The following is a 25,475-nucleotide window of genomic DNA, read 5'->3' as shown; positions in this document are numbered from 1 at the left end:
GCTTCCGTTATGCGGATGCATTCATTGCAGGCCAGGTACTCCTCTCTGTGTAGTATAGATAATGTTCGCACTTATCGCACTGATTGCCATTAGTGAAGTGGTCACCTGCTTGACCTGCTTGGCTGATGCGTCATTTCTTCTTCAGTCAGCGGTAGGGAGTTCCCCAGCAATGTGAATGTTTGTTTCTTCTATGTATGGTCGTGTCGGTCAGGTTCTCAAGTGGAACTTCATAATAACGTTGAATTTATGATCAAACGCCTAGAGTTTACCTAGAGACCCAGACAGCTATTCAATGCTCATCATAAAAGTATGATGGTGGGGTAGAAGATCCTTGACCCATAGCTATGCATATGGATAAGAGAATCGGGGGAGTAATGGATGCATTGTTCACAAAGGCTTAATTCAGAGCCCTCGTGTATGAGCCAACTTTGCAGGTAAGCTTTAAATGTTCTGCTCCTGCATAATGCGTTTTTTCTCGAAATTTAATGACATGCCAAAAAGAGATCGAATTCACGTCGTAACACTGGGCTCACGTTCGCAACTCTATAGTTCGAGGATAATTATTATAGTGATTACAGCTTTGAGACAAAACTAGGGTCTGGGACCATTTGGGCAGGAGCGCCTATTTTATTTTGCCGTTTATTCAGCAAAATCTTTAACTGGTATCTCAGCGAATAGCTGATACCAACCGAAATGATTTCCGAATATTGGCAATCAACTGTTAAAATTGCTGAGATTTTAGCAAAGTGGTTGTTTGCTGATTGCTCGACTGTCTGCAATTTGATAAAATTTTGAAAAGTGTTGATATCTCGAAAATTTGAATTATATGTGTTTTGAACGCTTAGATTAAAAAAAGTTTATAAAATTTCGTCAGGAGAAACTTAAACAAAATATTACTTGTTTTATTACTAGACTAATTTCTGGTTGAACTTCTGGAAGAAATGGTGAAGCTCCCAAAATAGTTTTCGGTGAAATTCCTAGTTAAGTTTCATTGTTTTTGTTTTTTTTTGTTTTGTTTGCTAGAACCACAAAAATATGTGTTCGATGCAATCTTGTTAGATAATTTTAAAAAAGAGAAATGAGAACAGATAGAGTTTTACCAAAATCTTGAACAAACTAATGATGACATTTGTGAAAAATATTTGGAAAATATTATTTGAAATCCATGGTCCTCAAGGTAATCGCGTTGAAATATTCAGAAGAAGAAAATAACGCTTTGCTTTATTATTTTTTGAATAACAGCCACTGGAATTATGAATTTACTTTATTGATGCCGACAAAAAAAAAATCCCTTGCCAATTCCAGCTCCAAATTTTCTTTTTGCGATTCCTCAAAAACTTAATTCTTAATCTCTTGGCGGATCGACTGAGAAGTTTACTGCAGGAACTAAACGGCTACGCAGTCTTCAATACGGAAAACGAAGTTTATTGTTTGCCCGACGTTTCGACACTGGGGTTTTGTGTCATCTTCAGGGGTAACTAATTATTGGTTTTTGGTCTTATGTTTCGTCTAACTGTAACTGTCTGGTTGTTTTGTTGTTGGTACATGACAATTTTCGTCTGTCTATTTTTGCAACGGACTGTAGATTTGCGCCAACAGCGTACAGTCCGTTGCAAAACTAGACAATCGAAAATGTTCATGTACCAACAACAAAACAACCAGACAGTTGCAGTTAGACGAAACAACCCCTGAAGATGACACAGAACACCAGTGTCGAAACGTCGGGCAAACAATAAACTTCGTTTTCCATATTGAAGACTGCGTAGCCGTTTAATTCCAGCACTTAAATTTCATCAACAAAGATTTTTGAAAATTTCCTCAGAAAAAAAAAACATTTAACATATTTTTCAAAACTACCTCTAAACAATCCTACATTTTAGGAATCTCCCTTTAACCTCAGCTATACTCTTCCAGGGATTCAACAGCAATACTTACTGTTGCGGGAGATGGATACAATCCAACTCTTATAGCAGACATATTTTGGTTCGATCAGCTAAAAAGCTAATATATAACGTTTATTTAAACATTTAATTTACATTCACAACGTACCTACAAATTCGGTGATCTAATTAGAAAGACAGTTACCTCTGTGCTGATAAACAGGCATCTCCACACTGGAGCTACAATTCGCTTTGTATCCGTATTCGATTACAATGCACATGTAGGAACAAGCTCAACAATGGGTCGTCGAGGTAAGTACAGTGGTGCTCAAACTGATTCGAATGTTGTTCAAAATAATCGCATGCATTCTGTGTAACACATACTGAAGGTTCTGAACGAATTTTTCGAGACAATACTCAGGCAATTTATTTGAAATTACCTGAGCAAGTACTGTAGGCACCACTTTGCCATACTGTAGACAATACTTTGCCATACTTTTGCTACAATTGGTCTGGAATTATCGCCCTTTTGATGAAAATGTGTGTAAATTTTATTTTGTTATTCTGGGTATAAAATTCTACATCATATGTTTTATATGTTCTTGTAAAGTAAGGGTTCTAAAAAATATCAATGTTGCGACCCAATTTTAATAGCCATCGAATTTGACGATCCATCTGCATATAATTACCAAAAAAAAAAAGAGATTAAGTGTTTAATCCAGTATACTAAAAATACAACCTCAACTTTATATATTTTTTTAATTTCTTTTTATTCGCGTTTTTTAACTTAGGCTAATTCTTCACAAAGCTCAACTTTATAGCTGGAAATTAAGTTTCGTTGAGTTGCAGAAATCCAGTATGGAAACTTTAGGAGGATCAGATAACAACTAGACCTGAGTTAAAAAGACAAAGTCCCATCTGCAACAGTATTGGCTGATGGTGAGCGACCTATTTAAATTGAGCTGGAGATCCACTGGTGAGAATTCCACCAAGAATGCCGTCACAAACGTCCACTTTGTTAGATTTTTTTCAAAAGCTCCGGTCACCAACTCGCTTGAAGGTCTATCAAAATGAACTCCATGAACTCCGGAACTAATCCGTGACATTTTGCTCAATCCATTATTATTTCAATAACAATTTCTTATCGCCAAAAATCTATGGCTCTAGAATTCCTTGACATTTTCAGGATTTTCCCAGTTTTAATGTAATTCTTTGATAATTCCAGGTTTTGTGGTTCTTTTTCCAGTTAGTTGACACTCTGTAAACACTCTTGAATCCTAATGAAACTCTCCGGAAATCCTTGAAATGTCCCTTGAAGGTATTTTAGAGGAAGTACTCCTGAATTTCTACGGATTTTGTCTTGAACCCCCGAGAACTTCCCAAAAGCCCCTCTTGGAAAGCCCCTGAACCCGTAGAACCCTCTGTAACCCCCCTGAAGCCTTCTTCAAAATTTCTGAAACGCACCCAAACTACTTGAAATCCGCATAAATGCCTTGAAACACAGCAACGTAGCGAGCCCTCTTGCAGCCACCGGAAATTCTCCTGAAACTCACTAAAATGTCTTGAAACCCTTCCAAAATCCTTGTTATACCCACTGAAACCCCCTTAAACCTCTATGAATTTCTCCTGAAACACCTTGAAACGCCTTTAAATTCATTCTGACACCCACCAGAGACGCAGTCTTTTAAACTCTCCCGAATAACCATAACATGCCTTGAAAATCCTCTGAGATCCCAGGAACTTCAAGGCCCTCCTCCCTGAAGCCTCAAGGGAAACCACTCCTGAAAGTCACTGAAGAGCTTTGAAGCGCCTTGAAATTCCAAAAAAACCTTTGTATTTTTTTGTTAAATCCTGAAGTACCTCTTCGGAGACACCGGGAACTCCCTTGCAGCCCCCGAAATGAAACAACCTGAACATCTGGGACCTCTTCTGAATCTTCAAAACACCCTGAAACTTACAGAAATACCCCTTAACCCTAGTAGGATGTTGGGGTCAATATGACGCAGATACAAGCCCGTGGGCAAGGGAGGGGTTTTGGGGTTAAATCCCTCCCATTGCCGTTGTTCCATAAACTAGGCGCCCCTCCGCTTTTTGCGAAAATTAGGGAAAACCTCTCCCTTGTCGTCTTTTCTGTGCACGGGTCTGTCCAGACAGGCACGCTGAACGTGCACTGCGCCATCGTGGTGCGAAAATCTTAACATCTGAGGAGGGTTAAGTGTTGTAAAATTAGCCGGTTAGGTGGTTAAATAGCAAAAAATATAACCTATTTCTCGTGGGATTTCGTCTTTCAGTCCAAGAAAAGCGGTGATTTTCTTATCTCATCGCCAACGTTTCGATGCAGATGTTGGGATCATCTTCAGGGCCTGTGGTTTATTTGTTTAAGGCTCAAATCAGAATCGGATATTATCCAAAACTGAAAAACCGCTTTTCCTCAGAATAACGAAAAGGTGAACAAAATCACAGTGTCTGATTGTCATAATTAGTTAAATAAACAATCGGACATTCTTACATTCTTCGATTTGTGGATCATTTTGGGAAAAAAGTACTTTTCTTGCTCTGGAACATTTGGCATTCTCAATGGAGCCTTAATTAGGAAGGTTTTACAAACTACATCTGGACTACACTTACTCGAAATTAATCAAAATATGACAATGACTGGCTTAACAATATGATAATCATATCAAATTGTCACTATTTGGTGCTAGACAGTTCCGAAGGATGTACTACAAAACTGCTTAGATCTTAAAATTAAGAAGTCTCGCAAAAATAAAAATAAAAAGTGTTTAGTGTACAGGTTTGAACATAGCGAGTAGCTAGTACATTCAATGTGCATTATTTGTGACTTTTATCACATACATTCCATGGAAGCATTAAAAAAAAATGTTCATAGGAACTCCTAAATAAACACTGGATGAACTCTAGAATGAACCTTAGGAGGAATGCTTGGGGAGTCGCATAACCCTTTGAAGCCGGAATTTTTCGAAGCGTTATTATGAAGTTTTTTCTACGTTTTTCTGTAGTTTAGGTGATCAATTGCATAAAAACGGTAGAATATTATGCAGAATATTTTTTCTGAATATCCTAGGTCATCCAAACTATTCTTCAGTTTAGATCCTTAAGTCTATAAGTCAAACGGCCACTTTTTTCATTATACAAAGCTACGATTTGTAATCTATCATGCACAGTGAGTCTTCTGAAAGGTTTATAGACCATATCAGATCAGACGAGATATCCTACGTCATCAGACGCGCCAACTTGGTCAAATTATTGGGGGGGCAAAGCCTGATTTTTCTGATTTTTTGTAACGGAAAATCGAAAAATCGTCAAATATTGGCGGGGCAAAACCATGCTTGCCCCCCCTAAGTTGGCGCCTATGTACGTCATCCAAACTGTTCTTGAGTTTAGATCTTGAACTTTACGGGTGTAACGGCCACTTTTTTCATTATACAAAGCTACGATTTGTAATCTATCATGTCCAGTAAGTCTTCTGAAAGTTCAATAGACAGTATCAGATCAATCGGAATATCTTAGGTCATTAAAATTGTTCTTGAGTTTAGATCCTAAAGTCTACGGATGCAACGGTAACTTCTTTCATTATACAAAGCTACGGTTTGTAACCTATCATGTCCAGTAAGTCTTCTTTTTCTTCTCCTTTATGACTCTACGTCCCCCCTGGGACTTGTTTCAACTTAGTGTTCTTTTTGCACTTCCACAGTTAATAATTAAAGGCTTTGTTTGCCTGCCATTGCATGAATTTGTATATTGTGAGGCAAGTAAAATGATACCCTATGCCCAGTTAATAAGAAAATTGCCTCGACCGGAACGTAAATCTAACCCGCCGTCTCCGGATTGGCAATCCATAACCTTAACCACTAGCCTAGCTGAAAACTCCGTCCAGTAACTTTTCTGAAAGGGTAATAGACAATATCATATCAGTCGGGATATTTTACGTCAGTCAAACTGTTCTTGAGTTTAGATCCTAAAATCTGCGGGTGTAACGGTAATATCTTTCATTATACAAAGCTACAATTTGTAATCTATCATGCCCAGTAAGTCTTCTGAAAGTTACAGTTGTTGTTTTTATCAACTAAGCTTCATAACAGTAAGGAATCCCATAATATCCTCAAAATTTATAACAACGCTTATTGTTCCTCTAACTACTTTGGTAAGCACAGTGGATTATGTAACACTACTTAACGTAGTGGCAAAAGCTATTATCACAAGTGTAGACCAGAGTAGTGTTGTTGATCTGAAATATCTCAAAACTATCTTGAAATGACTCATTCATGATATGCCAGGGGGTTTACAGATTACAGCTTATAGTTCATTGTGAGAATAACTACTAGTACTATCATGAGCTAAAGTTCAGGATAGTTTGGACGACCCTCTATGTCCCAAATGTTCATAATAATATATAGTAGACTTTATGTTGGTCCAATCACCGCGATTGATTATGATACTTACTCAGTATGACAGATATAACTGATGATACGAGAGTAGACCTGAAGTTCTGAACACAAAGATAGTTTGGCTGACCTGGAACATTCCCATAGTGTATCTAAATGACATTTGAGATTTTAAGAGCTTAACGGATCTCATCAGATTATGCTGTGCTATGGTGAAAACACAAAGTTTTTTTGCAGGATTGAAGGACTTTGTTATAGAACAGTTTGAACGATCCTGGATTTCCCAAAGATTCATAATTAGAATTCAGATTGGTCCAGTTACTGCGCTGCCGTGATTCTGCAAAGTGACGTAAGCGACATTGACAGTTTTGGCCTAATTTTTGGTTATTATGCATAAAACTCTTGCCCATCCTCTAAGTTTCTTTCCATAGATGATAGATTATGACTAGATCTTGCATCTTAATACAGCAGGCATACCACTGTTTTATTTTTACACCAGATATTATATGTAATGTACCACAAAATATCGACATTTTGAATGGCGCTTACGTCACTTTGCAGAATTACGGCAGTGCGGTTGATTATGCATCGTTACACAGTATAACAGATATGGCTACTGTTACGAGTGTAGACCTGAAGTTCTGAACTCCAAGGTAGTTTGGCTGACCTGGCATATCCCTATGGTGTCAATAAATGACATTGTAGATGTCAAGAGCTTCACGGATCCCAGTAGGTTATGCAATGCTATTATTTGTAGCAAAAATACATAAAATTGTTCTTGTAGATTTGGTCGGCACTATAAGACAGTTTGGAACACCAATAACATCCCAGAATATAAACCTTTTGATATTTTTGACGAAGGCTAAATGAAAATTGACGTAACCCACATCCAAGTTCAGCTTTTAGAACAACTGGTGTTTCAATTATTTCGTTTTCCCTAATTTTATAGTGTTCAGGATATTCTAGGTTATCAATGAAGTCCCAAATACAAATATTCCCATTTTTCCCTAAAAGAGAACTCAATTTGTAACAACTTTGCCGAAGACAGTATTCTGTTTTATCGAATGGATGAATTTATACAGCCGTTTCTATATTGGGGTCATACATGACTCCTCCGGCTCCAAAGGGTTAAGAAATATCGGAATTATTTTGTTTGATATTTCTCGTGGGATTCTTTCGATAGATTTAGAATCCTTGTAGGAATTCTTTAAGAAAACCTTGAAATTAATTTCGAAATGAATCTTTGGAGGAATTCTCGAACGAATACTTGAACAATGTTCTGCACCAATCTATTAAAGTTTTTCTGGTTAATTTACGGAGAAACTTCGGGAGAAATACCCGAAGGAACTCTTGGATGAATTCCTGATGAAAAACTTAGAGTGAAATCTTGGAGAAGTTCACGAAAGAATACTTGAAGGAAATATTGACTGAATTAATCCATGAAGAAATTTTTAAATTTTTGAGGAATTCTTGAAAAAATGTTTAGAGAAATCCCTTCAGTATTCGTAGCAGAAATACCTGAAGGAATCCTAGAAGGACTTTCGGAAAGTGCAATAGGGGTATGATCATTAAAATGTTTCATGAAATTGCGAATGATATTATCAATGGTTGCCTTGGCGATTGCGACGTTTAATCAGTTTGATCGGTTTACGCTGTTTAGTGTATCCCTTAAATAGGAATTCCTAGATGAAGTATTACTCTATAGAGTTTGAGAAGGAGAAATTCCTGATGGAATCCTTGCAGAAGTTTCCCAAGAAATCCTTGAAGAACCTACAAAATGGTTCTTTGGAGGAATTCCTGGAGCAATCCTAGGAGAAGATTTCCTATACAAATTTTTGCAGGACTTCCTAAGGCAGTGTTTGTGGAAATATCTGAAAAAAAATTCTGATAATCATAACAAATCTGGAGGAACTCCAACCACAATTTGTGTTGAGACTCTGGAGAAACTCCTGAAGATTTTTTTAGGCTCTTGTAGAAATACCGGAACGTTTGCTTGAAGGGTCATTATTGGAAATTCAAGTAAAAATGATCGAGAAAACTTTCGGAGAAGAGCCCCTTAGTAAAATTCCTAGAAGAACTACAAGAGAAATGTTTAACAAACCTCCAGAAGCAATTCCTGAAAGTACTCCACGGTCGAATGGACATCAACTAAGGCATGTACAAAACCCTGTCGTTTGATTGTTTACACAAATTTTCACAACTTGAGAGCAGATTCATCGCCGTTTATCTGGCCTCGCAGAGAAATCCGTGACGCGTTCTTGGCCTCTCAGATTACCGAGACGTAGTTGATCCAAGACTTGTGCCAATCATCTGCGCAGTTTTCTCCCAAATGAAGAGAAGCTGCTTCAGGAACTTCTGGGCTTTCTGTCGAGCCATGGCCAATTTCTCTAACTCGTAGGTTAACCAGGGTCTGTCGGGTTCTTCCGAGCGTCCGTTGAGATCAGGTTCCAAAGAAGCTGTGAAACCCGTTTTGTTCGTATGCCAGCGGTTTCGCAAGCGTATCTGCATTCTGGTGTATGGCTGGAACGCCATTTTATAGCCTATCGCCCATATTATCTCGGAACTACTGATGTCAGAGAAACGATAAGCTTGGCAGCAATGTGACCAGTTTGAGGTTAAGTCGGAAAAATAGATCTCTTGGTCTGAGAGGTTGTGGAAGAAGCCGATAATGTTCCATTACTCAAGGGTTTCGGTCCTTACGACGCGGGTCAGAATTTCTAGAATGCCAACTATGAATTATGCAATCTACCAAATTGAGATGCACTGAATTTTACAGCATTGTTCTTTTTTTATTTTTTGTTCTGTTAATCAACACTCGAACGCTACTGTACGTGAACCTGGATAGTTTCCATGTGGGCGATTCGGAACTAATTGATATTCAATTCGAACAAAAGCTTTAACATGTGATAAAGAAAACCAATAAAACCGTTGTTTAAATGCACCATATAAATCTAGAACACGAGCTGAATTTGCAAGCAGAACTACAGAACCACCCTAGAATATTGCACACCGAGGAATTAAAATACACATGCACATTGCATTCAATCGAACGGAGTCCCTACTATCCCATTCGAACGGCCGCAACTGGAAAAATCTGCCCATTGAGAAAGGTCACGACTCACGACGATATGGCTCACGCGATGAGCATGGGCACAAAGAACGGTAATTGACTCGTCGTCGTCGGTACCTGTCCAGAATGTGAAACAACTTGATCACCGCTAATCAACCGATTTCTGTAACAACACAACAAGCTGTATCAATTTTTCGTTTGTTTCCATCGCACGCAACGCAACTCGTGTTGTCTGTTGACAGTTGCCCACCCTGTGCAAGTCAAGTCGGCTAGTAGCTAGCCAGTCAGGTACCTACGCGCAATGAATAACCAAAACAGTACGGAAATGACCCCACTTCGGCGCTACCGGCCGCCGGCTGGGTGCTGCTCTTTACTGATGCTGATGCTGCTCACTTACGCGGCGCGGAGAAAGATTGTGCAGTATCGATTGCGAGCGGTTTACCGTTTCAATTGCCGAGCAGATGGTGGGGATGAAACGGAAGCAAATGTTTGCCAAAGGGTGCGTTGAGGTTTCAAGTCACGGATGTTCGGATCATTCATGGAAAGGACAAAGGATTTTATTTGTTTTGATTTTTTCAGACCACAGACCACCGCATGCTTCCATAGCGGTTTCTGGAAATGGTTCACGGAACGAACTGAAAAAAATGTCCTTTCGCAATAACGATAGAAGATATGATGGCTAAACCATAATAACGCATGGATCGGAATGATATGCGATCCTGCTAGTTAGCTTAGTGAACTATTTGACATTTTAATCTCTTTGGTTACTTGCTGGTTACTAACTGGATGATTATGGCTAAACCACGATCTCCTCCTTTGGAGGCGCATTTCACCCCGATCTTCTCCTTGAATGATTCCGCTCCAGCTGGGCAGGATGATTTTGCCCAAAGCCCGTTACCGAATGACGAATGCTCACGAACTCACGACGACGGCGACGACGATGGAGACGGAGGTCTTTCATCTTCGACCTTGGTTCGAGCCGATAGCGCCATTACCTACCTTAGCGATCTGTTTGCAAAAACAAAACGTACGCATCATGGTTGACCAAGTAGGCTGGGTTTGGTGTACAATCTCTCGAGACTGTGCTGCGTTACGAGTCCATTGACGGCACCCTCAGCAGTACCTTGCCGACGCCTACTGCTGTTGTAGGTGCTGAATGGATGCTACCGAACACGGGCGTGATGCGTGATAATGTTGCATATGAGTGGTAGACACAGCGGTGACCGTTAATATCGTGAATATTAATTGCCTTAAGAGTATCCAATGGAATTTGTTTATTTTGATTTAATGTTCTACTTTGAACAGCACCAACACTGAAATAAATTTTGTTGTTGTTTCCACCGAATCCAATGTAAAATTAAGAACTGTACCAACAACCGAATGCAAAATTCTGTTAATTGTACTGAAACATTGTCAACATTACCATGCGTGAAGTACCATTGACCAAAAACATTCTTGATGTTACTATTTTGACATTGTATTTTTGACCATGTTTATCTAAGACGCGCAACATTCAAGTCTACATGGTCGAAATTACAATGCCCAAATAGTAGAACCAAGAATGTTTTTAGTCAACAGTAATACACGCATGGTAATATTGACAATGTTTCAGTACAATTAACAGAATTTTGCATTCGGTTGAAAATTGTTGGTACAGTTCTTAATTCTACCATGGATTCGGTGGAAACGACAACAAAATTTATTTCAGTGAAAGCTTTCAAGTAGATGGTATTACTATCAATTATCAGGTAGGCCACTGATATTATCATTTGGGAGACTGACAATATCCCTTCTTTTCTATCAGTGGATAGGATCAATGCTAGAAAGGCTTCTATCTGTGATAGCAATAAGAAAAATAGTACCACTATCAGTAAAGGAGGGGATAATGATAGTATCAATGAAATTTCTATCAAATGTTATTATCTTCTTTTCACCTTTTTCTTCGTCTTTTCCTTTTTCGTCTTTTTCTTCTGCTCTTCTTCTTCTTCTTTGCGTAACGTCTCAATTGGAACAAATCCTGCATCTCAGCACAGGTGTTCTATGAGCACTTCCAGATATTAACTGAGTTATTAACCGTTATGTGTCCGACAAACTTTTTGCTTTTTTCTACACCATGCTTTTTAAATGGGCGCTGGGTACCCGGGTACCCTGTCGGCCACATAAGGGTGACTGAGAGTTTCCTCTACCAATGACCATTTTGTATTTGTATGCCTTGTGGCGGGCATAAATACATCCTATTTTCATGGAAATCTAGTAAACTTTCACTACGGAAAGTCCCTGGACCATCCGGATGTACAGAAACATCAAATATTCATCGTGTGGATGTCCAGAATAGCGTTGGCCAATTTTGAATCGATGTTCGCAACATCGATGTTTTTTGTTTTTGTTCCGATTAATCGATTTTTTGAGTCGATGTTGAAGTCCCACGAAATCGACTGAATCGTTTTTTTACATTCGATTTTTCTTTCGATTCAAAAAATATAAAATTTCTTTTTTTTTAGAATGACTCTCGCGACTCTAGGAGAATCTCTCTCAGGATTCTTGAAAAATCTGTCAGGCAGTTCTGGGGATATCCGTCTAAGCATTCTGGGAGAATCCCCAAGGAAAAACTTCTCTCAGGATTCTGAGAGAATCCATCGCAGGATTCCGGGAGAATCCATCTCGGGAATCTGAAGAAATCCCTCAGGATACTGGCAGAATTCCTCTAAAGATTCTGAGAGAATCCATGTCAAAAAACTGGAGTAATCTCTCCCAGTGTTCTAGGGAAATCCTTAATAGAAAACAAGGAGAATTCCTATTGGTAAAGTTTTTCTCTATTTTCTGGAATAAGGTCTCTCAGGATGCTGATGTGATAATTTTCAGCATTTTGGAGGAATCTCTCACAGAAGTTTAGAGGAAACCTTAGAACTATGGAAGAGCCCCTATAAAAATTCTGGAGGATTTTTTCGCAACAGTATAATATGGGAATACCAATCAGAAGTCGAGGGAATCCCTGGATTCTAAGGGAATTCATTTCAGGATTTTGGGGTATTACCTACCAGGGTTCCCTATCAAGATTGAAATCCCTTTCAGGATTCTACGAAACTTCTGGATGATCTGGGCTGATTCCTCTACGGATTCTGGAAGACCCTCACTTCGGATTCCGCTCAGAATTCTGAGGAAATCTCAGCATACTCAGGAACTCCTCTCAACCTTCTTAGAGAATCATACTCAGCATTCTCAGAATTGTGGTGAAATTCTTCTCAAAATTCTGAGGGATTTTTTTTTATCTGTTTTAACGAGATTTTTAGCCCTAGGCTAGTACATCTCGGAACCCACGATTTACTTCCGTTCCGAAGGAAGAACTCACATTTTGCGAGTTTGTCGGGAGTGGGATTCGATCCCAGGTCCTCGGTGTGATAGTCAAGTGTTCTAACCATCACACCAGATCCGCTCCACTCTGAGGGAATATTTCGTAGGATTCTGAGGAACCCCACACAGCATCACTTGAATCTTTCTCAGAATTCTGCGTAAGATTCTTTTAAGATTCTGGGGGAATATAACTCAGTATTCTGCGGGTACTCTTCCCCAGATTCTCTGGAAATTCGGCTTTCTGGGGTAATCCCAATCAGGATTCTGAGGAAATTTCTCTCAAGATTCTGGGGAACTTGTCTCATGATTCTGGAGAAATCCTTGGGATTCTATATTTTTCAAGATTCTAGGGCAATTTCTTTCAGAATTATTAATTATTGGAGAATTCTTCGCATAGATTTTGTGATTCCTCTTAGGGTTCGGAAGAAATCCTTCTCAGCATTATTTGAGAATTCCAGTAGAATTCTGTTTTCTGTGTTCTGGAACAGTTGCTCACAGAAATCCCTTTCTGGGAAGAATCCCTCTTAGTAATCAGAGAAAATCCCTGACAAGATTATGGTAAGATTTTCTTGAGATTCTGTGGTAATAGTTTAAAGTATGATGATGATGTACCTGGGCTTGTTAGAAGAATATCTATAAATAAAAAGCGAAAATCGTGTTAAGTACTGTTCCTTTGAATTCCACTAAGAATTTGCATCCTTTGACAGATATGTATTTCGACCTCAACTGTAAGGTCGTCTTCAGTGTCTTGTGTCGAGTCAAGTACAAGACACTGAAGACGACCTTACAGTTGAGGTCGAAATACATATCTGTCAAAGGATGCAAATTCTTAGTGGAATTCAAAGGAATAGTACTTAACACGATTTTCTCTTTTTATTTAGTTTTAAGTATTCTAAATTCTAAATTCTAAAGGAATCACCTTCACAGTTCTGTGACAATCCCTTTCAGAAGCTTAGGGGGCCCTTTCAAAGATTCTAGAGGAATGTCTTTCAAGAATCTCCGATAATTTTCTGTTTTATGTGAGAATACCTCTCAGAATCGCCGGCTGAAAATCTCTTTAATAAAGATAAATAAATAAATAATAATACCTCTCAGAATTCCAGAGAATCTAGAGGATGATGAGGAAGTCCATTCTAGAAGTTTTCGTAATCTCTTCCAGGGATAATCCTTATCAGATTTTCGGAAAAGTCTCTCTTGGGTTTTTAGATATATTTCTCTGGAATTACCCCTCTTATGATCCCTCTCAAGATGCTGGGGAATCACTCGTAGAATTCTGAGGAATAACTTTCGGGATTCTGGCAGAATTATTCTCAGCATTCTAATGGATTTCACCCAGCATATTTTGGGAATTCTGGGAGAATACTTAAAGGATTCTGAGAGAATTCTTTTAAAGATTTTGGAGTCCTATCTCCCAGAACTCTGTGAGAGTATATCTCTGGTTTCTTTGGCAATCCCGCCCAGTACTTTGAGGGAACCTTTCTCAATATTCTGGAGTAATCCTTCTTAGGGATTTAAGCTACCCTTTTCAGAATTCAGGGTCATTTCTTTTCTTGGGGAATTATCCTAGGAATCCGAACATCTGTGAGAATCTCTCTCAGTATTTTAGATGCATTTATCTCTAGAATGTGGAAAAACCGCTCTTGGATCGCAGGATTCTAGGAGAATTCATCTAAGGATTCTGGGATAATGCTATTTAGGGTCCTGGGATAATCCCTCTTAGGATTCTTGAAAATTCCAAGGGAAAGCTTATCTTTGATTCTGAGCAGGGGTGCCAGATGCATTTTTGAAAAATCTGTATCACTATTTAAAAAAATCTCTATCCCATACAAAATTTGGGTGAAAAATCTTTATCCTATTCAAAAATAAAATAGCCTCTCTAGTTCAAAAATCTGTATTTCATATAATACGAAATCTGTACGGATGCTTAAAGCACCTTAAAGAAGATATGACGAAGCTACAAGGGCACAAATCTGAAGAACCAAATGTCAGTTTGCGCTGACAAGTTGATCGATTGGTCACCACCAGCGGGTAGCCAATCCATCAACTTTTCAGCACAAACCGACTTTTGGTTCTTCAGATATGTGCTCTTGAAAATTTGAGGTCTTTGTCTTTGTCATATCTTCACCGTAAAATATGTACAATACAGATACATCTGTATTTATGGCATCCCTGATTCTGTGACAATCTATCACAGGATTCTGAGAGAATTCCTCTTGAGACTCTAGGAAAATCCTTAATAAAATTCAGAGAGATTTCCTACCAAGATACCGGGAGAGTCTTGCTTTCTTTTCTAGATGCTCTAGAATGTCACTCAGGATTTTGGTGTATTTTCAGCATTCTGAACAAATCCGTCTTATAATTCTAGAGGAATGCCTTTCAGAATTCTAAAGGAGTTTCTTAAAAGATTCTGCGGGAATTTATCACAGTACTATATGGGAATACTTCTCAGAGTTCTGGGGAATCTCAGGATCTCAGGATTTTTCTTTCGATTCAAAATTATTAATTTTCTTTTTTTCAGAATGCACTATCTCATCGTTATATTCATTTTCACATCAGATACACGAAGTGGTTGATGTGCAATCTCAAATTTTGATATTGAATTTATTTAGACAAATAAAACACACCATGAACTTGAACTACATGCTGCAAACGAATCATATTATAGTTTTGTAATATTTTTTGATATCGAATCGATGTGAAAACATCGATTCAAAGCATTAGATTAAATCGCTGAATCGATTCAAATCGATTCACAAAAATCGATGTCTCAGCCAGATTTGCCCAGTGCTCTAGAAACATCAACATGATGCGATACCTTATTGCACCCCTAAGGTTATGCAAAAGCATTTCGAACCAGAGATGCCAGATGATTTGTTGAAAAATATGTAAACTGAATTTAATACAAAACAAAATTTATATATATAGTTTGTCAGCTTCTAAACCACTATTGAATATCCCAAGACTTCGGAGCGCACCAGCAATAGCTGACCACCTGGCGCTATTGAACGCGTTCTCAATGTCGAGGGTCACCACTGCGTAGTAACGAGTTCCTCATATTACGTTTGAGAGCTATCTCGGTAGTTTTTGTAATCGACCAGATAACGTATACGGTCGACTTCCCCTTCCGGCGGCTGAACCGGTTGCTAGACAGACCATCTACAATCTACACCCTCGGTGTACCTCAACATGCTGTTGAGGCTGATCCTCTCGAGCATCTTCGTCATCGTGTCGAACAAGCAGTTCTTAAAGTACCGACATTAGCCAAATCGACGTCGAACTTGATCAATGTCTCTAGCAGGATCAATGTCTGAGTAGGATGGAGGTCCAATTCCACAACCCAGATATTGAAATCACCCACAATTACCACTGGCCTTCGTTCTGAGCACCACCGTTTTTCATTAGGGTAAGTTAAGTCCATTACAGATGTAAAAATAGATTCCGTTGATCTTGGCGATCACATGCGCTCAGATCTCAGAGCATGACAATCGTGCTGTAGCGGATTCCCTTTCACTTTATGGCCATTTTGTACACTGACCTTATAGAGTTCACTGGTGATTGTTCTTTCCGAAAGCCAAACTGGCCCAGAGTCATCCGGCCTCCCGGTATAGACAGACAGCCGTGCAAGAATGATCTGCTTCAACAGCTGTCCGGTAGTATTCAGCTAAGAAATTGGTCTGTACGCAATCGGGTCACCACCAATTCAGCGTCCACCACAAGTAGCCGACTTATGGGCATCTTCCTAAGAAACGGACGGCTGCGTTGGCACTGTAGCTGCATTGCCATAACGAATTCTTCCGCATTCGTGAGCTCATTCAGGTTTTTCCACTGCACTCATCTCCCTCACTAAGGACATCCTCCATCAACGTTTCAGTAGGTTGCACGTGATGTCATTCTTTAGCTCAAGAATCATTTCACCGGTACTAGTACGTCGTCTGATACTGCGTAAATCGGCTCCCAGATCCGATGGTTTACCACATTCTAAATTGATAAGATATGATTTTGTCCCATTGAAGTCATTAAGTAGTAATGTTTTTATGATAACTCACATTTGGCACATTTGAAATTATTCACGTTTACAATCTGTTAATGACATAATGAACCCCGCTTGGCGTTAAAACCAGTAAGCGAAACAAATTACCTGCGCGAACTTGACTTATCGTGTTTCAGTTTTTGAAGCTAACTATGAATCATTTTTTTCTGCACAAACTGTTATTGTTGATTTGACCGGTCAGTCGACGCCTAATCGGCAGACAAAATCCATTGAAGACCACGGCAAACAATCAAAACGTGTCTGATGTAAAAACTGTGTCCCAAATTACGGTCACCCAATGTACAGGGGATAGACAAAATGATCGGGACAGGCAAAATTTTCACTTTTCTAAAAATGTTTAATTAGCTGTAACTATTCGAAAAGTGCATCAAATGTTCTCAAATTTTTACTGTAAGTTCTTCAACTAGTTGTGTATCAATGGAAAAAATTTGGAAAAGATCGGACAATTCTTCACGAAGTTATAAAGATTTTTGAAAATGGTAAAATTATCCGATAGCAAAATTTGAGCTGTTATATCTCCGGATTCAATTAATCGAATGTAATGAAATTTTGACCATTAATGACTTATATAATGAGCTATGAAAAACCATTGACTTAACTTAATATTCTTAACACGGAAGAAAATTATAACGATTAGATTATTTTTCTAATAAAACACCAAATTATCCAAAACATCAACATCGTTTCAAAATTCAAGATGCAAATAATAGTTCATTTAGTTTCCCTCTAATTGAATTATATATAAATGCGTTTTGAAGGAAAGTAACAACATAGCCGCCAATAAATTGAAAAAGTAATGGGATGCATAATAAAAATAGACCAATTTAGTAAAAAAATCGTGAACAAAATTAAATCGCTATAACTTTTTCGCTTGTTAAAAATTTCAAGTTAAGTCAAATGTTTTCCAGAGTTCATTATATAAGTCATGAATGGTCAAAATTTCATTGCAATCGGTTCATTGAATTCGGAGGTGTAACAGCTCAAAGTTGGCTATCGGATAATTTTATCTATTTCAAAAATCTTTATAACTTCGTGAAGAATAGTCCGATCTTTTCCAAATTTTGTCCACTGATTCACAACTAGTTGAAGAACTTACAGTAAAAATTTGAGAATATTCGATGCACTTTTCGAAAAGTTACAGCTAGTTGAACATTTTTTGCAAAGTGAAAATTTTGCCTGCCCCGATCATTTTGTCTATCCCCTGTATGTGCGTGCATGATGCCCGATCTAGTCCCAGCCAGGTACCTATCAGATGTTCAGTTTTCTGCGGAATAGTTCAGCTCGCTTTGGATTGCACTGGAGAGGGCTCGCCACTTCACCGTGTTCCCGAAAATCGGGAACAGACTGAAAACGAAGCGCACGGACGGAAATTTTGGACCGGCGCGTGGCGGCAGGTCAGGTCACTTAGGTAACTCGTTTCTAACGAGCCTGATGGCTGGGGAAGTACCCGCCCTTCGCATTCGGTGGCAAAAGTAACTACTTATATGTGACGGGGCGCTCCGGCCGGGTAGATCAGTTGGTAATTTGACGTTTGATACAAATGAAGAAGCATTTGGCGGCGGTTTCGTTTGCATTGGATCGAAAACGTATCAAGCTGGACACCGTGTTGCTCGCAACGCAGCGAGATTTCCTGCTCAAGTTACAAGGTAGGTGTCGAGAAGAAAAAACGACTGAGATAGGCAATGCTGAACGTACAGTATGTGTCGTAAAAAGTGAAATGTGTGTTTAGGACACCTAGTGATGATAGCTGTTAGTGAAAATTGCTTTTTAAAGTGAATTTATGTTCAACTTTTGATGAAACATTTTGTTTGAAAATGAGAAACATTCTCAAAAAAAGGCATCATTAATGTGTCACTTCAGTTAGTTCAAGAACAATGTTAGAGAAACATCCAATAAGATGTGAGTTTAGAATTATTATATATTTTTATGTAACGATCAATTTTATGAGCTTGAAGAAACTGTGGTTTTTAATGGAAAATGTGTTCTGGCATTGAAAAAACCAGGCATCGCGTGTAAAGATTCTTTCTAAAAGTGATTCAGTGACAAAATTTCAAAACACAAAACATCGAATACCACAACATCGACATGAAAAAACATCAAAGTGAAAGCATGTGTTTCCTGTAAGAGTAAAAAAAAAATTATTTGTTTAGATTTTTTTCGATTTTTTGACGTTTTAACATCTCGACGTTTTGATTCTAAAATTTTAATTCAAGTTTTGTTGTAGCATTTTAATTCAAGTCTCCCCAAACTTGCACTAAATGATAGAGAAATATAGTATACTTGCGACTTTTCTCGTACAGAATCATGTATCACAAGTTTATTTCATGTATTCCACTTTAAAGCCGCATACTTGGGCAGAAACAATCTGATTTATGCTTGAAATTACATCATAACTTTTTCTAATCATCCTGTTATATATACTAAACTATGTATAGTTTATTGCCATTTGTATAACCTTCAAATATATGTTGATTTCAACATTATGTCATTAGGCCGAAGTAACTACATCATGTAGAAGCTAATTGGATCGAAAATGTCATTAGGACGAAACATACGCGCCAACTTGTGACGTAGTTGGGGGGGGGCGAGGCCTCTCAAAATCAACCAAATTCGTAAAATTTCGACGCAGTTCATCTAGTTTAGGCATATTTACGTGAAAACTAGTGCATTGAGCTTAAAAAAGTTGAATTTTGTACAATTTTGGAGAGCTTCGCCCCCCCCCCCCAACTACGTCACAAGTTGGCGCCTATGGGACGAAATAAAAAGAATCGTTGAACTGTTTTCTATGTCATCGATTGACGAGCAAACTGAAATGTCAAGTGTAGAAAGCAATTAGCCACTGACTCGTTCCACATCTACTTCGTCTTCTTTATTGTACACGAAAGGCGACGTAAATAAATAATCGAAGAGCGAATCGAGTCTCTCAACAACCTCTGAAATAAGATTCGCAAAATGTTTGCTGAGTCGAAGTCAGACATAGAAGCTAAGATTGATGCCTGTAAGATGGAGTTTGAGCAGAGTACACAGCGCAACATTTTTTTGTCTCAAGAGCAAACTTATGTGTCTCCGAAGGTTTTTGGGACGCTGAATCCGAATCCGGGCTCAGATTTGCTCCAACACGTCACAATTTTGAGCTATACCTCAATTTATAGGGCAAAATATGCGATTTTGGGATTTTTTGACTGCAAGCCATTAAGCATGGAAATATTTTTTTTTAAGCAATCAAAAGGTAAATTGGTCAATTAACATCTAAATTAACGACTCATGCAAAATATTTCGTTTTAATTAATCAAATTTGATAGATTTAAGCATTTTATGTAAGTATGAAAACTTGCATGCAACTTTTGGAGGGTGACTTGTATGGGAAATATCGTACCTAACATAAATCGCTTAAAACTATCAAATTCGATTTGGTAAAACGAAATATTTAGCATGAGTCGTTAATTTATATGTTAATTGACCAATTACCCTTTTGATAGATTAAAAAAAATATTTCCATGCTTAATAACTTGCAGTCAAAAAAGCCCAAAACCGCATATTTTGCCCTATAAATTGAGGTATAGCTCAAAATTGTGACGTGTTGGAGCAAATCTGAGCCCGGATTCAGATTCAGCGGCCCAAAATCTGTCAGAGACACATAAGTTTGCTCTTGAGACAGACCAAAAGTTAATTTTTGTTACGCTGTGGTATCGACGGTGTGATACATCAGTTGTCAAAACTCAAAACGTAAAGGGAAACCAAAATCAGGGAAGTCTCAGGATCTGTTGCTGCAGTGCGGGATGATCTCGAGATCAAAAGAAGGAATGTGAATTATATTGGTCTTAACAACGAGCTGATTGCATCTGGAATTCCCTACACGTCGGATGAGAATATCATGCAAATCTTTCTCAATATTTCCAAGGCGCTGTCGTATAATCCATCTGATGCACCAATGAATGGTTTACCTGAAACGGATCTCTAAAGGACCGATCAATGTCGGATCCGAACCCAGGATCGAAATTATTGCAGTTACCGGACTTACAGTTAGCGTTGCAGTTAAAGCGTTTGCTTCGAGCGAACGTCTACTGTAGTCAACCAAAACGGAGTAGAATGGCCGTACGTATGTAATCAATCGTTGTTCTTGACGAAGATACGACCAGGAGGAATAGCATACCAGAATGACAAAGTGTCAAATCGATTTTCCTAGGAGAAATGACCCATGCGAGCTAACTTACAAACGTCAAACGTATCTGAACAGGGGGTACAACAATGCTGTTATGGTAATTGTAATCTGTGGGCGGGAGATGATGGTGCTCGGATGCACCGCCAAATTTCGAAAATTTGGCATTGGAAAAATCTACGAAGGGGGAGGAGGGTATGAGGAAGCCAAAAATGAATCTACGTATTATATAGACAGCAACTCATCGTGCCTAAACACTCCTCTTCGATGAGCGGTGTCCGAGATCTCTAACTAACACAACTAACACAATATCTTGCGGGAGTGACCGTGCTTCAGCGGTCCAGTGGCTCCTGCTCAAATGTCTGCCTTGTATCTATGTACCTGGACCTTCTATTGACACGTTCCATCCATATGAACGCATTGCAACCTTGGTTGTCGTCACGAACCATAGTATAGCCGTGTTCTGTCGTTCGTTGAAATCCGCCAACTGTTGCCTTAGCCAGACCGCCTTCCGGCAGACTTCACTGAGGATTACCTATTCCGCTTCCATAGATCACGAAAGTTATGCTAGCTTGCCATTGACTTGTCCATGGCTCCGCCACTTAACAAGAATGCAAATTCGGAGGTTAACCTGTTACTTTAAATGTCACCGGCCCAGTCGGCGTCCGAAAAACCTTGCAATGCCTGATCTTCCTTGAGCCCAATTGTAGACTGTAGATGTATTTAGTCGATTGTGCCGTTGAGAACCCCCAAGAATCTCTTCACAGCAATCTAATCTCGCTGTGAGGGTGCCACGAACTTTTTCTCTAGAACGGCTGCGCGATTAGCGGACTGATGCAATCTATAGATGCTACATTTGCGTTTGCAGACGTATTCTCGCCCAAGATACAAATATGCCGTGTTGACCTCCAAATGCCTTATCGCTATCTTCCGCATGGATGCAACGGTAAGCAGTATACGGAACGTTGCATGTTGAGTGATCGGTGTAAACACATCATCAAAATCCTCGCCAAGCTTCTGAGAGAATCCTTAGCCCACAACTTTAGTCTTATGCTTCGCAATGTTGCCTTCCTCGTCACGCTTTAGCTTGTACTGTGTACACCCACCGCGATCCAACGTTTTTTCACCGTTTCGGTAGTGGGATAGCGCCCCGTCATTCCTTGATCATCAACGTTTTCTTTACGACGAACGGTTCTCCCGCCGTTTCCAGCGGCGGCATAGTCAAAAACGTGTTCATCAAGCTTCCGTGCAGTCCCACCACGAGTCTGGTACTACGAGCGACGAACAGGTTCCAGCTAAGCGGCTCTCCATCATCGCCCTCGGACGTTTCTTTCGGGATAGGCTTATTCTCATTTTCAAGGTTCAGTAGACCAATCTTCACCTCAAGGGAGGCTCTCTGCTCTCCGTTGGCTTCAACGTTCAACGGGATGTCGACTGACGAAGTAGTGTTCGCCAATTCCACGAAGCGCGTGCCGCAGCTGATGGCAAAGAGGTCATTTTCGCAATCCACAATAGATAGACTTTGTGACTCGTCGAATAGCTCTCAAAACGGAGTTTCTTTGATTTGCTGTCCAGCTTGCCACGCTTCCGATCCGGGACATGAAGGTAACGCTCTTTCCCGAAAACACGAAGGTGTACCAAATCCGGCTGCGACTCCACCAGATTTCTTAGAAAGTTTTGAGGTTACTTCTCAAAGGTAAACAATTCTGAAAATAGGTATCACCTCTCCCCAGTAGCGCTTGTTCATGCTGGACTCGAAGAGCATACACGTTGCTGTCCGTCCATCTGAACTGCAACATGACCTCTTCGGAACGGAAGTAGCGCTTCAAATCGTTGTTGCAGGCTTCGACCGAAACGAATGACTCCTGGCTTCGTGCCGAATGTTTATTCAGTCCATCGAACGTAATCCTTTAATCTGCCACGCTGCACCCAACTTGTGCTTCAGCGATTTCAGCAATTAAGTGACAGTGAGCCTATCGTCAGGAATACATTTCCATCCGGAGATGCTGCCAAGATAAAATGCGTACTGAGTGATGTTGTTAATTGAGAAGTAGCGGTATATACTTAGACAAGTGTTGGTATCGTGCTTTCTTTTTGTTCCCTCGTTGACTACCTCTTATGAACAAAATACAATCTAATGAACGATGTTCTTAACTGTTGACTGAAGAAAGTTCAGAAGTTTCAAATTCATATGTCTTTCAATAATATGGTAATCTATAACAAAACTGTTACATATTTTTTTCTATTAATTTACAGATGTAATCAAATAATCCATTCAAAATGCACGGAGGATTTGACCCTGACAAGGTTTGTAGTCTGATAAAACACTAATGTTACACTTCCTATAACGGTTTCTTCATTTTTCCTACAGAACGACACCGTTTCCCTGCGAGACAAGGTCACCTTGAACAAAAATGAAAAATGGCGAATCTTGAAGAATATCACCACGGTATCGTTCGCTTTTATGGTGCAGTTTACTGCTTTCCAGGTAACGCATCAAACTCTTATAAGACCGTAACGCAAAACAACCTTAAATGTCCCCTTCTCTCCACACCATACAGGGAACCGCCAACCTGCAGTCGTCGATCAACGCCAAGGACGGCCTCGGAACGGTATCGCTCAGTGCGATCTACGCCGCCCTGGTGGTATCCTGCATTTTCCTGCCCACGCTGGTCATCAGGAAGCTAACGGCCAAATGGACTCTCTGTGTGAGCATGCTGTGCTATGCTCCGTACATTGCTGCTCAGTTCTATCCCACGTTCTACACGTTGGTACCGGCCGGCATCCTGGTCGGTTTGGGTGCGGCGCCCATGTGGGCCAGTAAGGCCACCTACCTGACGCAGCTGGGTCAGGTGTACGCCAAGCTGACGGAACAATCGGTCGAGGCCATCATCGTGCGATTCTTCGGATTCTTCTTCCTGGCCTGGCAGACCGCCGAACTGTGGGGAAATTTGATCTCCAGCTTGGGTAAGTTGGTCGAGTTCGAACCGGAGAACGATTCAATGAAATTAACGATCTTTTTTCGTGTTACAGTCCTTTCCAGTGGAGCTCACGGAGGTGGTTCCGTACATTCCGACAATGAAACCTTGGGTGATTTGGCACTGGCCAAGTGTGGCGCCAACTTCTGCGTAGTGGAAACCGACGACAATGCCAACCTTCAGCGGCCGCCAGACAATGAGATCTTTGAAATCTCTGCCATCTACCTGTCCTGTATTATCGCCGCTGTCGTGATCATTGCCCTGTTCATGGACCCGCTGTCCCGGTAAGTGCAGATAACAACGGGCGCGATGAATCAGACCAACTCAACGGTACCTTGCGAATTCTTACAGATATGGTGAGAAGCGTCGTGGTTCGATCTCCGCAATCGAGGTTTCCGGAGTGCAGCTTCTGTCGGCTACGTTTAAGCAGCTCAAGAAGGCCAACCAGCAGCTTCTGATCCCGATCACGATCTTCATCGGTATGGAGCAGGCGTTCATCGGCGCAGAGTTCACCCAGGCTTACGTATCGTGCGCGCTGGGAATTCATCAGATCGGCTACGTCATGATCTGCTTCGGTGTGGTCAACGCTATCTGCTCCATCATCTTCGGATCGATCATGAAGTACATCGGGCGTATTCCGATCATTTTGTTGGGTAAGTGATGAAAATGTAGCCTCAGGGTGAACGTAATCGCAAACTGATTCTGAATTGACAGGTGCTCTCGTCCACGGTGGAGTTGTCATCTACTGTCTGTTCTGGAAGCCCCATCCGGACCACGCGTTGGTCTTCTACGCCATTTCTGGCCTGTGGGGTGTTGGTGACGCCGTGTGGCAAACCCAAATCAACGGTAAGTCATCATTTGCATCACCTTTCTCGACGACCGAAGTTGGAACTTAATTTTCTCCCTCTCATTCAGGTATCTACGGAGCTCTGTTCCGACGAAACAAGGAAGCCGCCTTCTCGAACTATCGGCTGTGGGAGTCTGCCGGTTTTGTGATTGCCTACGCTTACTCTACCCAGTTGTGCGCGCGGATGAAGCTCTATATCTTGGCTGCAGTCTTGGCCCTTGGAATGGTCGGATACGCCATTGTGGAAATCCGGCATCTTGCAAAGGTAAGTGATTTGAAGATTTAATAGGATGCATGTGAGGTCCACCACATTGCTCTTTTGTACCTGATGGATCAGAGGCAAGATCTTCGTTTTTGCTAGGTCATTCAATATATATTACCATCACTTCCGTTTATGCGTAATCTACCATGTAACGGGATTCACATAGGGTTTGACGAAGTTGTAGTTAAACCTCTAACTTCAACACACCGTTATCTTGTACTCCGCCATGGACGCTCCAAGTCCCCTCAAGTATTGAAGGCCCTTTAGGATCATATTTCAAGTGTATTGCGTTCTACATTCTGCTGCCTGAAGTAGAATATGCACTCGCCTGTGTTGACCACTACCTGTTGTACAGATTTTCGGTTGTTCATTACCACCATTTCCGTGGTGGTGGTGTGGTGTGCAGCCAGCTGTCTCGCCCTCATCCAATCATCTACCGTGCCTTCCAGTATCCAGCATAGGCTATTCGGG

At 40.2% G+C, this 25,475-nt stretch overlaps 1 protein-coding gene across 1 annotated transcript in view; it reads left to right on the top strand.

Annotated features, from left to right (window-relative positions):
* LOC109431388 (UNC93-like protein) overlaps positions 1 to 25,475 on the top strand; it is a 75,911-nt gene that overhangs the window by 47,318 nt on the left and 3,118 nt on the right. Inside the window, exons 2-8 of the mRNA XM_019707605.3 lie at positions 23,174 to 23,224; positions 23,289 to 23,405; positions 23,479 to 23,884; positions 23,951 to 24,179; positions 24,247 to 24,548; positions 24,610 to 24,741; positions 24,811 to 25,007. Of these exons, the coding sequence (XP_019563150.2) occupies positions 23,198 to 23,224; positions 23,289 to 23,405; positions 23,479 to 23,884; positions 23,951 to 24,179; positions 24,247 to 24,548; positions 24,610 to 24,741; positions 24,811 to 25,007 (1,410 nt within the window). The 5' untranslated portion in view covers positions 23,174 to 23,197. The remainder of the gene's footprint in view (positions 1 to 23,173; positions 23,225 to 23,288; positions 23,406 to 23,478; positions 23,885 to 23,950; positions 24,180 to 24,246; positions 24,549 to 24,609; positions 24,742 to 24,810; positions 25,008 to 25,475) is intronic.

Source organism: Aedes albopictus, chromosome 1 (assembly GCF_035046485.1).
Source record: "Aedes albopictus strain Foshan chromosome 1, AalbF5, whole genome shotgun sequence".
NCBI lineage: Eukaryota > Metazoa > Arthropoda > Insecta > Diptera > Culicidae > Aedes > Aedes albopictus.
This window is presented reverse-complemented; position numbering and strand designations above follow the sequence as displayed.